General features: G+C 36.7%; 2 protein-coding genes across 2 annotated transcripts; one reads left to right on the forward strand and one right to left on the reverse strand.

Annotated features, from left to right (window-relative positions):
- The first annotated feature begins 1,723 nt into the window (after nt 1–1,723).
- On the forward strand, nt 1,724–3,162 carry LOC107665767 (torsin-4A-like). The gene has a single exon (XM_016456778.1). The coding sequence runs from the start codon at nt 1,724–1,726 to the stop codon at nt 2,951–2,953; it is 1,230 nt and encodes a 409-aa protein (XP_016312264.1). The 3' UTR covers nt 2,954–3,162.
- Nucleotides 3,163–3,401: 239 nt separating this feature from the next.
- LOC107665798 (voltage-dependent anion-selective channel protein 2-like) lies at nt 3,402–11,686 on the reverse strand. Its single transcript, XM_016456829.1, has 9 exons — nt 11,548–11,686; nt 10,527–10,598; nt 10,388–10,437; nt 7,707–7,859; nt 7,549–7,601; nt 7,255–7,476; nt 6,239–6,389; nt 5,838–5,895; nt 3,402–4,390 (listed from the first exon to the last, which is right to left on the reverse strand). The coding sequence occupies exons 2-9, from the start codon at nt 10,591–10,593 to the stop codon at nt 4,299–4,301; spliced, it is 846 nt and encodes a 281-aa protein (XP_016312315.1). The 5' UTR covers nt 10,594–10,598; nt 11,548–11,686; the 3' UTR covers nt 3,402–4,298.
- Between the last annotated feature and the right edge of the window lie 2,262 nt (nt 11,687–13,948).

The following is a 13,948-nucleotide window of genomic DNA, read 5'->3' on the forward strand; positions in this document are numbered from 1 at the left end:
CGAGACTTTGTGCATTGCATTCATATTCTGCTGTTCTGTGGCCACGGATTTGCAGGTCTTGTCTTTTTCTTGCAGGACCCTGTAGGTTACGGTACTAAATTAGCTTTAATCGTTTAATCACCACAGCGTCTTGTCTCCATTGGCAACACGCACGATTTGTGTCGATTGCAAGTGACGTCGCAGGTATCGGAGAGTGCAAGTGGCGATTGCAAGTGACTTCGTAATTTGTCTTGTCTTCACCACCTGGCTATACTGTTGTAAAATGTTGAGAGATTCAAACAAAAAGTAATCAACAAATAGAACAAAATAAAAAATAATAAAGACTGCAAGTGACGTCGCTAGCGGAAGTGCAAGTGTCTGAGAGTGCAAGCCTGAGAATGCACGTCTGAGAGTGCAAGCGCCAGCTGCAGCCAGACCCTTCTCTGTTTTTTTGGCAAATGCAAACTGTCACCAAAATAAAGGTGTGACATGCATCACAAAGGAGAAGTTGAGTTTATGATGCATGCTGTTTACAACATCAGTCATGTTGTAAGGCTTTTTCAGGCTCATTCATGACAGAAAATGCGCTCACTTTGATGTGAACATGCTTAACGGAACATGCAAGAAGCAGAAATATCCAGTACTCATTTATTTTGTGCCAAGTTTGGTCCTGCCCCAATGCAACTGGCCAGGTCGCTGAAAAAAACAGATTGCATTTGCACTTTGGCACTGCTAATCATGCATGTCTATAATGACCTCTCGCTGTTCATTATCTGAATGCATATGCCTCCATTCTTGCTTTCAGCATTTGCTGTTTTATGGAAAAAGCAAACTGTTTAATGCACCAAAATAAAAGGTGCGACGTGTCACAAAAGAAAAGCTGAATTTATGATGCATGCTGTTTACAACATCTGTCATCTTGCACCAAAGGCTTTTTAAGGGCCACTGAGGACAGAACATTTGCTCATTTTGAGGTTAGCATGCTAAACGAAACATACAAGAACACTTAAAGGTTCCAAAGGCATTTTGCAGTGATGCCATAGAACAGGACTGTCCAAACCTGTTCCTTGTGAGCCACTGTTCTGCAGAGTTTAGCTCTAACCAGAATAAACACACTTTAACCAAGGTCTTCAGACTCGCTAGAAGTGTGTTGGAGCTAAACTCTGCAGGACTTGGCCTTCCAAACCATTTTTGGGTTCCCCAAAGAACGTTTCAGAAACGATTTCATTTATTTCTTAGTTTGAAGAACATTTGAATCATCTAAAGAACCTTTTTCCACTATAAAGAACTTTTTGTGCAATGGAAAGGTTCCATGGATGTTGAAGGTTCTTCATGGAACCATCAATGCCAATAAAGAACCTTAATTTTTAAGAGTGTAAAGAAATTTTAATCTAAATCTAAAGAACCTTTCTCTACTAGAAGAAACCTTTTGTCCACTGGAAAGATTCCATGGAATTTTAAAGAACCTTTAGCAGCAGAAACATCCAATTAATTCTGTGCCAATTTTTGAGCAAAAATATCAAACAAAACGTTGTCAAAACAAGTTTCAAGCACTCAAGTTTCACACCATTTGTTATTGCTACCATTCCCCTGCTGGAAAATCCTGCAGAAACAGTCGGCTAAAAGATGGTGGCTAGATTTTGAAATACAGTCGTTATTTCTTTGTTTACAGCATGGTGATTACTCAAACTCATATGGTCTTTCTCATATTGTTTGATTTTTATTTCGTCATTGCTTTCCACAGATGGGAGAACAAGAACCCAGTGACAGGCTGAGAGGAGACCAGCCGAAAGAGACGAAGGAAAATGGCACGGGAAGTTTCTCCCAGTTCTCCTCTAGCGTACGAACCATGGTGCGCATTCGCCAGAAGTACCAGGCCATGAAGAAACGGCGTCTTGAGATAGCAGCGGTGTCGTCCCAGAGCTTCATGTCTCCACGGTCCACCAGCCCAAAGTTTTTCACCTTTGAAAATCTTCAAGACACCATAAACTCTAACCCTGCCTCCCCGCGCAAGCGGAAGAAAAAGAGGAAGGCGCGGGTTTTGTATCCGAGCAGCAGTTTGAGAGCCGTACCCACAAAAGAGAGAAGCCGTGCAAAGAACTGCCTCTACTTGTTGTGCATCATCGTATTTCTACAAGTTTACAATGCCATTGAGAACTTGGATGACCATGTGCTTAAATATGATCTAGACGGACTGGAGAAAACCCTTAAAAGGGAAGTGTTTGGCCAACAGGAAGTGGCAGAGAGTCTTCTGGGTCATTTACATGATTATTTGTCAACTTATGTACACAATAAACCTTTAGCGTTGTCGCTCCATGGACCCACTGGAGTTGGGAAGAGCCACGTTGGCCGATTACTGGCTCAGCATTTCCGCTCGGTTGTTGGCGAGGACTTGGTGATGCAGTACTTCGTTCTGCACCATTGCCCAACAGATGACGATATCCCACAATGCACCAAATCTCTGGACTCTCACGTCTCGGAAATGGTCACTCAGGCTGAGGAAGAGGAGAAGATACCAGTCTTTATCTTCGATGAGGTGGAGCACATGCCCAGGGAGTTGCTGGACACATTGCAAGACCTGATTCATCCCAAAAACAACAACGAATACTTAAACGCCATCTACATTCTCATCAGCAACCTGGGACATGAAGACATCACCAAGTTCGTTCTGCACAACTCCAGCGTCGCCGTCTCAGGCCGTCTGAGCTTGAGTCAGGAGCTGAACCCTTGGTTGCGTAGCTACCTTGAAAGATACCACATACTATTTTTGGAGGCAGAGCTCCTGCCCTTTATGCTTCTGGAGAAGAGCCACGTAATGGATTGTTTTATTGACGAGATGTCCAGGGAAGGATTCTACCCAGATCGATCCCATGTAGAAAGGCTTGCGGAAGAACTATCATACTATATAGTTGGCGAATGGAAATTTTCTCGCACCGGATGCAGGCAGGTTGTGGCAAAAGTGAACCTTCTCTGAAACAAAATCTGCCGTGCAGATGGTCAACGTGAGGAAATTGTTATTGGTTCACATTTTTTCCCCATTTCATTGTACATTCTATGTAAAAAAAAAAAACTTTTGTTGTAGTTATACATTATATTTGTAAAGAACATGCTATACTGTACTGTTTCAAAGTTTGGGGTGCGTAAGATTTTTTTTTAATGTTTTTGAAAGAAGTCTCTTCTGCTCACCGAGATTGCATTTATTTGATTAAGAAATACAGTAAAAACACTAATATTGTGAAATATTATTACAATTTAAAGTAACTGTTTTCTACTTGAATATAGTTTAAAATGTAATTTATTCCTTTGATCAAAGCTGAATTTTCAGTATCATTACTCCAGTCTTCAGTGTCAAATGATCCTTAAAAACTGCATCTGAATAATACATTTTTGAAACTTTATGAATGTATTTACTGTCACTTTTGATCGATTTAATGCATCCTTGCTGAATAAAAGTATTAATTTATTTAATAAATAAATCTTTCAAACCCCAGACATTTGAACGGTACTGTATTTTTCCTCATACTTGTACTGTGAAGCAGGTCCATGAAACAAGCACAACTCTAAATAACACAAAACAGCATTCAATTTTTCTTCGTTTATTAAAATTCCTCAATTTCCACTGGAAAAATTAGGTACAAAGACCAACTTCCCCAAGACTGTAAAATTAGTTATTATATATAATAACGATATATATAATAGTAATATGGAAAAACAGTTGGTATGTACAACGCATTACACAAATCTGTGCCCATAAAGAGTTCAATGCACAAAAAGCTCATTTGTACACTTTTGAAATGGTTTGCTAGCGGCATATTTTGCCACAAGACAGAGTTGCTCTCTAACCATCAATGAGTGTGTAATAGATAGTGTTGCAAGCTCTAAAAATACGCATGCTGTCTGTTCAGTTTCCTGTGAGGCCTAAAGCCCAAGAAGTGCAGCATCCTGAGAAATAACCTTAACTACAACCATGCAAGTTTAAGACCTTCGCTCACCGACGCGATAAATCAAACACAAGTCCTTAACATGCACTGACATCACCAGAGAAACACTCCAATCTTGCAAATCTACCGCTACTTGTGTAATTTGGTTTGCTCTACGTAAATATGCGGCTGTCGTTAAATAAATCAGGTGATCAGCAAATATTTCCCTTAGAAGGCCAGGTCTTACGGCCGGTTGAGATTGAATCACTCAGCTCCCACAGACTTGCAAAAACCATCAACATGCCGCTAAGTGTTTTTAGTCATCGAGTGCTAGTGTGTGATGTAGGAGGGACAACATGAGGACCGGCTCTCTCTTCGGTGTCTTTTGCACTACGGCAGCTACGCTTCCAGTTCAAAACCCAGTCCTACTTTGTGTCCGCCTGTGCTGAAGTTTTTTCCGTCGATCAAGGCCGAGAGAGTGAGTTTCACACCTTTACAATGGGACAAAGAGAATGTAAGACATTAAAAGATGCACGAAGAGGTTAATAAGTATCTTAAAGAATTAAAATATTGGTCACAAGATGACTGGAATGAAATTCTAGTGTACTACATATTGTGGAGTATATACGGCTTACTATTTATTAATAATTACTAGTTTTAAAATAGCACTTTGTATGTTTTTTAGCAAATTGTATGCCGTATGCAAAGATCAACGCCATTAAACAGTAGTATGCGACACTGCTGTCACATAATCTCACTGTTGCATGCAAAATGCAGTGAAATAAAAAATTTTAAAAAGTACATTTGTAATAAATTTAAATTATATTTAAATAAATAAATAAAATGTTCGCCCAAAAATGAATTTTCCTGAACATTTACTCATCCTTAGGCCATCCGAAATGTAGATGAGTTTGTTTCTTCATGTGAACAGATGTGAGAAATTGAGCATTTCATCATTTGCTCACTAATGAATCCTCTGCAGTGAATGGGTGCCGTCAGAATGAGAGTCCAACCAGCTGATAAAAACATCACAATAATCCACAAGTAATCCACACCACTCCAGTCCATCAGTTAATGTCTTATAAAGTGACAAGATGCCTGTTTGTATGAAACAAATCCATCAATAAGGCATTTTTACTTTCAAACCATCATTTCTGGCTAGATTATTTGCCATAATCCATAATAACGCTTCCTCCAGTGAAAATGTCTATTCCCTGTTGTCCTCTCACATTAAAATCCACAGACATATTTGTTCAGAAAATGATTTTGGTAAACGGTGCTTGATCTGTGCATATTTCTCTCCTGATTCAGATGAGATGACTTTTTCACTGAAAAAAAAACATTATGGATTTTGGACTCGTATTTTAGCAACCAGTTGAAGTTAAACCGTCTTAATAATAGATTTATGTCTTACAGACACAGCTTTTGGCTTCACAAGACATTAACTGATGGACTGGAGTGGTGAGGATAACTTGTGGATTATTGTGATGTTTTGATCAGCTGTTTGGACTCTCATTCTGACGGCACCCATTCACTGCAGAGCATCCATTGGTGATATTTCCCCAAATCTGATGAAGAAACAAACTCATCTACATTTTAGATTTCCCGAGGGTGAGAAAAGTTTCAGAAGATGTTCATTTTCAGGTGAACCATTCCTTTAATAATGCCTCAACTTCCAGTAGTATGCTTGAATAATAAATCAAAAAGGAATATGCTAAAAATCACTCTTGGTTCATTCTTCACACTTCAAATGAAATGCACTGCACTCTGGGATAAAGTACTCCCTGCGGTGCTTTGATTGTATATTGAACATTTTAGCAAATGTCATTCGGTGCTTAAAGAAAATTCACAAACTGTGCAGTTTGCATACTGCAGAAATGTAGAAGTGTTATGCTGTTCATATCCAGAGATCATAAACAATAATCATAACACGATTACCGGGTCGAAGACTCTGAGTGTAACCAACTCCAATCAGACTGGCATTGTTCACTTTAGCCTGTTATGAGGAAATAATGAAACATGCTCAGGTTGGTCATTCCAAGCTTTGAATATTTAGTATAACTTCCCTGTAAGGGCAGATTTAGACCTGAAAATAATCCAAAAAACAACATGGATGCAGATGCTTCAAGTTACACAAATGATGGTCACAACTCGAATCATAATGCAACACACATCTGCATTTGCATTCTCAGCATTGCTGTTATGTACAACGGAACCCCAAGCTTGTAATGCATTAGCCAAGAATTTGCATGGGTGATTGCGTACTTGCATAGAGTACTTTTTTGGCTTAACTCAATCCATATTAAGTGAATTATCCTTTTCTCAGATTGTGAACTTACAGACACCGAGGCATCTTTATCCAGCTGGTACTTTGCAGCAACTCCGAAGCGTGTGTTGTTGCTGCCTGAAGTCCAGGTCAAAGTGACGGCCGTCTCCAGCTGATCACTGACCTTCTGATAGACAGATCCTCCGAACTCAGCTCCGTCATTACTGGTGACACATGACACATTCAGAACATATTAAACCAATAGCATGCCTTCAAAATGTTTTTTACTTAACTATGTAACATTATGTGACAGTGTTCACTAGCTGTTTCATTGACGTCTTTCCGCGGTTGAAACACTGATTGAGTGATTTCATGAGACGTGATTCGTTTCGGTAAACTGGTCTCTTTTAATTTAGTTTCTGATGTTAAATTTATGCTTATTTTGTACTGTAACTGAGCTGAAAACTCAGATTTAGTTTCATATCAAAAGTGACAAAGCTGGAGGAGAAGACAGCATAGACTAAAAGATAGATTCTTGCGATTTAAGAATTAATATCAGTTTCGATAAAATAAGAATTTATTAAAATCGGGAAATCAATATTTTCAACCCAGCCCTAATGTCAGCAGGATCGTAGCTAGCTAAATCAAAATATTTCATATTTAAAAATATGAAAAAGTTAATTGCGAGCTTATATTCTGACAAATAAGTCCGAAAATGTAAAATCGCAAGATATAAATGTGCAATTCTGACTTTTTTCTCGCAGTTCTGATTTTTTGTTTCCGCCACAGAATGAAAAATAAAAGTAATTGCGACTTATCTCACAATTCTGACTTTTTTTCTCACAATTGCGAGCTTATAACTCACAATTATGACTTTTCTTCTCAGAATTTGCGAGTTCATATCTCACAATTATGACTTTATTCTAGAATTGTGAGATATAACCTCAGAATTGCATGAAAAAAAGTAATTTCCTTTTTTATTTATACATTTTTCCTGTGGCAGAAACAAGCTTTCATAGCAATTTCTGCAGTATCAACTTAAAATCCACTGATCAGCATTTTCCTGTGTTGTTTTTCAATGCTTCTTACACGTTGGTGTGAAGCTGGAAATCTCCGGCCTTGTATCCCAGAGCGAAGTTGTTTTGCACCGGTTTGGATTTGGCCGTGTCAAACGCCATCTGGTAGCCCAAGAGCCAGCCTTCGTATCCCAGAACCGCTGCAGAGTGCACAACCGGACCCTCGAAATCAATGTCGCAGCTCACATTGACCAAGTCACGCTTGTAGCCGGTCTTCAGTTTACCGCTCCTCTTGCTAAAGAGAGAATAACACTGTCAAAGACATCAAACAAAAGCATGAAACAAGCATCAGATACTAACAACTCACCCTGTGTTTGGTACAAAAGACGTATCCAGGGCCAATTTCAACCCCTGTGCGAGCTGAGGAGATGATACAACAAATCATGAATATGATAGCAAACCATTTTGATCATACTCAATGCAACTCAATAGGGGTCAAAGGTCATGAGGAGAGTGTGATCAGACCTGGTCTTCCACAGACACTTCTGTAGTGAGCATGTTGTCTGTGTTCCACTTCTGGTTTAAACTCAATCCCAGATCCTTCATCTTATACTTGGTCTCCAAACTCCCACCGGCTTTTCCCGTGTCCGTGTTGGTGGATCCAGATGTGTTGAACTCCTGCAGTTGGATTAGAGTTTATGAACAGGATTAAAAAAAATAAACTAGGCATGTATTAGCAACAAACAGCTTTTTATTTAATCATATCGGTCTGTTAGGCTACAAAAGCACTAGACTGTTACCTACTTTTGTGTTGTATATTATAATGTTTTGATTTCAGATTGTAATTTCACTTTTTTTTTTACTATCAGAGAAGATAGTAAAGATAAATAATATTGGACTTTTTTACTGACAATTATTAACACTTAAATATTTGTTATAAATTTGTTATACTTTTAAGCCATTTGAAGCTTGTTGCTTTCTACCAATGAGTATTTACTGACAATTAACACTTAAATATTTGTTATAAATTTGTTATACTTTTAAGCCATTTGAAGCTTGTTGCTTTCTACCAATGAGTATTATTTTAGTATTATTTATACACTATTACAGTATTTATTCATATTTTCAATTATCAGTTTTAGTAATTTAATTTTTTCTTTTGTCATTTTTAGTTAGTTTTTACCTATTATTTAAATATTTAATTAAATATGTAAGATTTTATTAAAATATTTATAAATAGCTTTAGTTAATTATTATTTCAGTTAATTTGAGTATTTTTAGTACTTCATGCCAAGGCATCGTTTCAAATTTTTTATTCAAGTTTAAGCTTTTCATCTAATATCTATTTTATTTCAGCTTTATTTCAGTTACCGAATTACCCATTTTTCAATTACTGATATTTTAAATACAGATTTTTAATAATATTAATTTGAGATACAGTTAAAAACAACAACACCGCTATGATAAACCCTGTAATTATCAATTACCAAATTAGTGATTTTTCAATTACTAATTTACCAAATTATTGATATTTCAATTTTTAAATAAAGTTAATAGTGTTAATTTTACTATTAGTTAAAAAATAACAACACTGTTACCACCAACCCTGTATTTAACAGTTAAAAGTATCTGTCAGGAAGTCTATATTTGTGCATTATTAAAAACAACACATTAAGAGGACAGTGTGAGCAGGTGTCTCATGAAATTACTGCATGGCAGATGGCGAGCGATGTGACAGAATTAGGTTTATTTTGATTGTGAACCAGAAACACTGATGGGACGTGACTCTTATTTAACTCTAGAGTGATGTTGGTTGTGTAGTCAGAGAAAAATTATTCAAAAATAAATTCACACATGACGTGAAAATAGTTACCCACGAATAACTGACAGCAAGATAAAAGTTCAGGCAGTTCCTCCTGTATGGTAAATGATGTGTGATGGAGACCACAGAGACGTGTGGGCCTTCAGAGTGAAACATGCCACATCACACAAACACACCTACAATAATCTTACCATCTAAATGCATTTCCCAAAATGATGCATCAAAGACACAACAATTGCTTTAATGTTTAAATACATGACAATTAAGCATCAAGGTAATGAAATCTGCTTCACTGTCATGAGAACAATGACACCTTAAAGGAAAATTTCACCCAAAAAATGTTATTTTCTGAAAATTCACCCTGCTTCAGTCCATCCAAAATATTTGTTTCTTCATCAGAACAGGTTTGGAGAAATGTAGCATTCCATCACTTGCTCACCAATGGATGCTCTGCAGTGAATGGGTGCCGTCAGAATGAGAGTCCACACAGCTGATAAAAACACAAGTAATCCACAAGTAATTCACACCACTCCAGTCCATCAATGAATGTCTTGTAAAGTAACAAATCCATTATTAAGACATTTTAACTTCAATCTGTTGCTTTCAGCTAAAATACTGTAGGAGTCCTCCATCCATCATATTGCTTTCTCTAATTAAAAAGCTGTCTGGTCTGAATCGGGAGAGAAATCTGCACAGATCAAGCACCTTTTGCAAGCCAAAACAGCTCTAAACAAATATGTGTGTGGATTTTGATGTGAGAGGACAACAGGCGACTTTATCACCGGAGGAAGTGTTATTATGGATTATGGACTTGTATTCTGGCCAGAAGCAGCGTAGATTATGGATTTGTTTATAACAAACAAGCAGCTTTTCACTTCACAAGACATTAATTGATGGACTGGAGTGGTGTGGATTACTTGTGGATTATAGTGATGTTTTTATCAGCTGTGTGGACTCTCATTCTGACGGCACCCATTCACTGCAGAGCATCCATTGGTGAGCAAGTGATGTAATGCTACATTTCTCCAAACCTGTTCTGATGAAGAAACAAACTCATCTACATCTTGGATTTTCAGCTAATTTTCATTTTCTGGTGAAATATTCCTTTAATGGTCCTTAAAATCTAAATTTTATTTATGCAAAATATAATTTTGTTCTAGTTGGGCCCATATGTTTTTTAAAAAATAGATAAACTACTGCTACAAATAAAAAAAAAAACTCTTGGATTTTCAGCTAATTTTCATTTTTTGGTGAAATATTCCTTTAATGGTCCTTAAGATCTAAATTTTATTTATGCAAAATATAATTTTGTTCTAGTTGGGCCCATATGTTTTTTAAAAAATAGATAAACTACTGCTACAAATAAAAAAAAAAACGAACTCACCACTCCATTTTGAGATTTCGTTTTGAGGTCCAATTTAACAATCCCAAAACCTACAAACAAAACAAAGACATTAAATACAGTAGAATGCAACTTGTCTTTAAAGCAAACAACTTTTCCAGGATGGAGTGAGTTTCCTCACCGTAACCCTTGCTGAAAATGTCCTTGGCTGCTTTTCCCAGGTCTGAGTATGCAGGAGGAACAGCCATTATATCTGATACATAAACGAAAGGGGAAATGTCAGCATGTTTAAACTGTCAATGGTGTTGCAAGTAAGCTACAAAAATTGCATTTTTGAAGAAACCGGGGATGAACCTGCAGATGAAGCAAACCCTCTAAATGGCATAATCAGTTACCATATCCACTGTGTGAATGTAGTTCATAGTAGTTGTTCATTTTCTAGTTAGTAAATTAAGCTTTCATAATCTGTCCATGATTGCATTTAGACCGCCAACATATTTGACTTTTATTTTCACATTATTTTATGAGGGCCTGTTAGATACTAGAAAATAAGTGGACAACCAGCGAATTATAACTTGATTGCATGCAAAAAAACGATGCCAACCAGCATCCTTAATACTGTGCATCTATTTTTACATGATTGTCCATGTAGGTTTTTTAATTGCAGTACAAACAAAATGGGCTGTAGGCAGCATTTTAGAGCATTAAACGTGTCTATCATACTTAAAAATACTGCCTGTGTAGGGTAAGGCATATTTAGTGACATTGATACTGAAATGAGGAACAGAAAAGCTGATTATCAAACACTTCAGTAGAAATGCATGCTATAATACAAGAAGGCGACGCCGTCTTCTGTTATTAAAGTAACAGACACGTGCATTATCACGCAGAGAAAACAGCTATGTGTGTTTATGCATGAGGGGGCGTGGTCTCGAGCTCATAATCTAATCATGAATGGAGGAAACGCCTTTAAGACTTAATCATATGCAGAAAGCACAAACATGTTGCATTTAATCATGACCAGCACAAAACCACACAGTTAACAAGGAAAAGGTGTTTAAATATAGACTAGGGTGAGGTTATGAAAAATAGCTGCTGTGCTGTGCTGTCTGTTTTTTATTGCTATAACAACACTACACACAACTAACTGCCTCGATATTTAAAGTTGCGGTCTAGTTCATAATAGATTGATAAATTCATACCGAGGATGCTGCTGCTGTTGTTGTTGTTGAGACAGAAATAAAATGATAAAAAGCAGAAGCTTTAGTGTGTCAAGTGTTTCAGATTTGACACGAACTGCTACAGGACAAAGTGAAGGAGACAAACTGCGCATGCGCACTGGCGTCAACAGAAACGCTTTCTAAATAAAAGTCCCCAGCAAGACATTAAAAAGTGTTTTTTTTTTTCACAAATAAAATGACCAATTTCTTATAACCTTAATTTCCAGCAATTAGCCATATATTCTTCAATATAGTAACTGTGGTATTTTCAAAAAGTTCTGAAGGGGCTTGAACTCTGTTTTTTTTAAGACTTTTATTGTTTATTGTTATTCCAAAGTACTCATGTATTAAATCTCCAAATGCAGACAAACGAGAGACAGCAGAAGCTGCAGTTTACAGCTGAAATTAATTATGTGCCCATATTCAACACTGCTTCATTATTACTCAAACACACACAGTTACCAGCAGATGGCATCCCCTTCACATAATGCTGCTCTCATTATTCTGGATCACTTGGAAATTCCTGAGTCCTAGGCATTTTTGATTATAAATAATCAATTATATTTTTCATATGCTCTGTCCCCCTTTGCATCTTAAAAAGCAGGTAAGTGTCTTTTTGGGCTTTTATGAACCACGTAAGAAACTGTGAAAGCCATTTATGTTAATGCTGTGACTGACTCCAGGTCAGCTGTGCCGCGCAGTTTTTGCACTGTCATCCACACTGTTTACAGTCCTCTGCTCACTTGAACCCTACAGGGCTGTAGTCAGCATCACTGCACAGGCGAGTATTCAGTGTGCTGGACTGCGATGTGTGTGTCATGCTGTGTGGAACTGATGCAGAGTAACAGAAGAGCTTTGATACAGTCTAGCATTTCTGTGTTGCAATGTAACAGTCAAGACCTGCCTGTAACAAAACTAGAATGTGTCAATCAGAAGTGTCAGGAAAACGTCACATTGCACCCTAAAATCCCCCCCCCAAAAAAACATTTAAATTATTTTAATGACAGTTAAGCACATTTTACACCTTAATTCTCACTACTGGAATGTGGGAAAATGCATTTATTTTATTTTTTAATATTTTATTTTTCATAATATTTTATTTTATCTATTATTTAATGACATCTGTTTTAGGAACTTTTTTCTTTCAGGACTTTTTATTATTATGTTCAATACATTTTTTGCACATTTTCTTTTTTTTTTTTTGTAAAGTATTGTACAATTTTACTCCAGATATTTGTTTTTTACATCTCATTATATATATATATATATATATATATATATTAGTAAAAATGTGCTTCGTTGGCATCAAATAATGTCACAATGCAAAAAAGGCTTTATTTTGTATGCAAAAGATAATTTCTTATTTGTTTCTTTTATTTTTGGGGTGAAATATGACCCAGACATGTTCTTCACTTTCCTTTATTGATAAAGTATTTCTTTATTACTGTTATCCATAAGTGCCTTTTATTTACGTGTAATATTTCAGGAACAGTCCTAAAGGAGTTCTAAGGAAATTCCTATGTCTACATTTCTAATCATTATGATTTTGAGTTAACAAGTATTAAATTGGGTATACTTTTAAATTGATCAAATAAGAACTTATAATAATCAAATAAGATTATTCATAATGAATATTTTCAGTTAGTATCTTATTTGATTGCTATTTTTATTTGATCCTTTTATGACTGGTTCCAAATTATGATAACATTGCATTAATAATGCATTAACATTCTTTTTCTTTATTTCATTCTCTCTTTGGCATCTATGGATAACTTTGTCGTCTTAAAAGTGTAGTTATAGGCTGTCTATCTTCCACCCTTCCCTGAAGTGTGCTTAGTTAGCGTGGTTAATGTCTTGCCAGGGCACGTGTCTGCAGTGACCGTTAATGAGAAACTCATAGTAGTTCCATTCATATCTAATTATGTGCTGCATGAAGCTCATTCTGGTCCCAGTAATTGCTCAGTGGAGTGATAAATGTGTTGGATGACTTTGTCATCTTAAAAGTGTAGTTATAGGCTGTCTATCTTCCACCCTTCCCTGAAGTGTGCTTAGTTAGCATGGTTAATGTCTTGCCAGGGCACGTGTCTGCAGTGACCGTTAATGAGAAACTCATAGTAGTTCCATTCATATCTAATTATGTGCTGCATGAAGCTCATTCTGGTCCCAGTAATTGCTCAGTGGAGTGATAAATGTGTTGGATGCATGACATGATATGATGACAGAGCCTGTGGCATGGACGCATTAACACAGTAACATGGAATGCAGACGGGTTGTGAGTGTTTAAATATGTTGTTTACTAGAACATGCAACTGAGTGCACTGGATTATCATGCATTTCATAGATGTCACAGATGTTTGTTAACATTTATTTATTGGACGCTATT

This window comes from Sinocyclocheilus anshuiensis, unplaced genomic scaffold (assembly GCF_001515605.1).
Source record: "Sinocyclocheilus anshuiensis isolate Anshui unplaced genomic scaffold, SAMN03320099.WGS_v1.1 scaffold743, whole genome shotgun sequence".
Classification (NCBI taxonomy): domain Eukaryota; kingdom Metazoa; phylum Chordata; class Actinopteri; order Cypriniformes; family Cyprinidae; genus Sinocyclocheilus; species Sinocyclocheilus anshuiensis.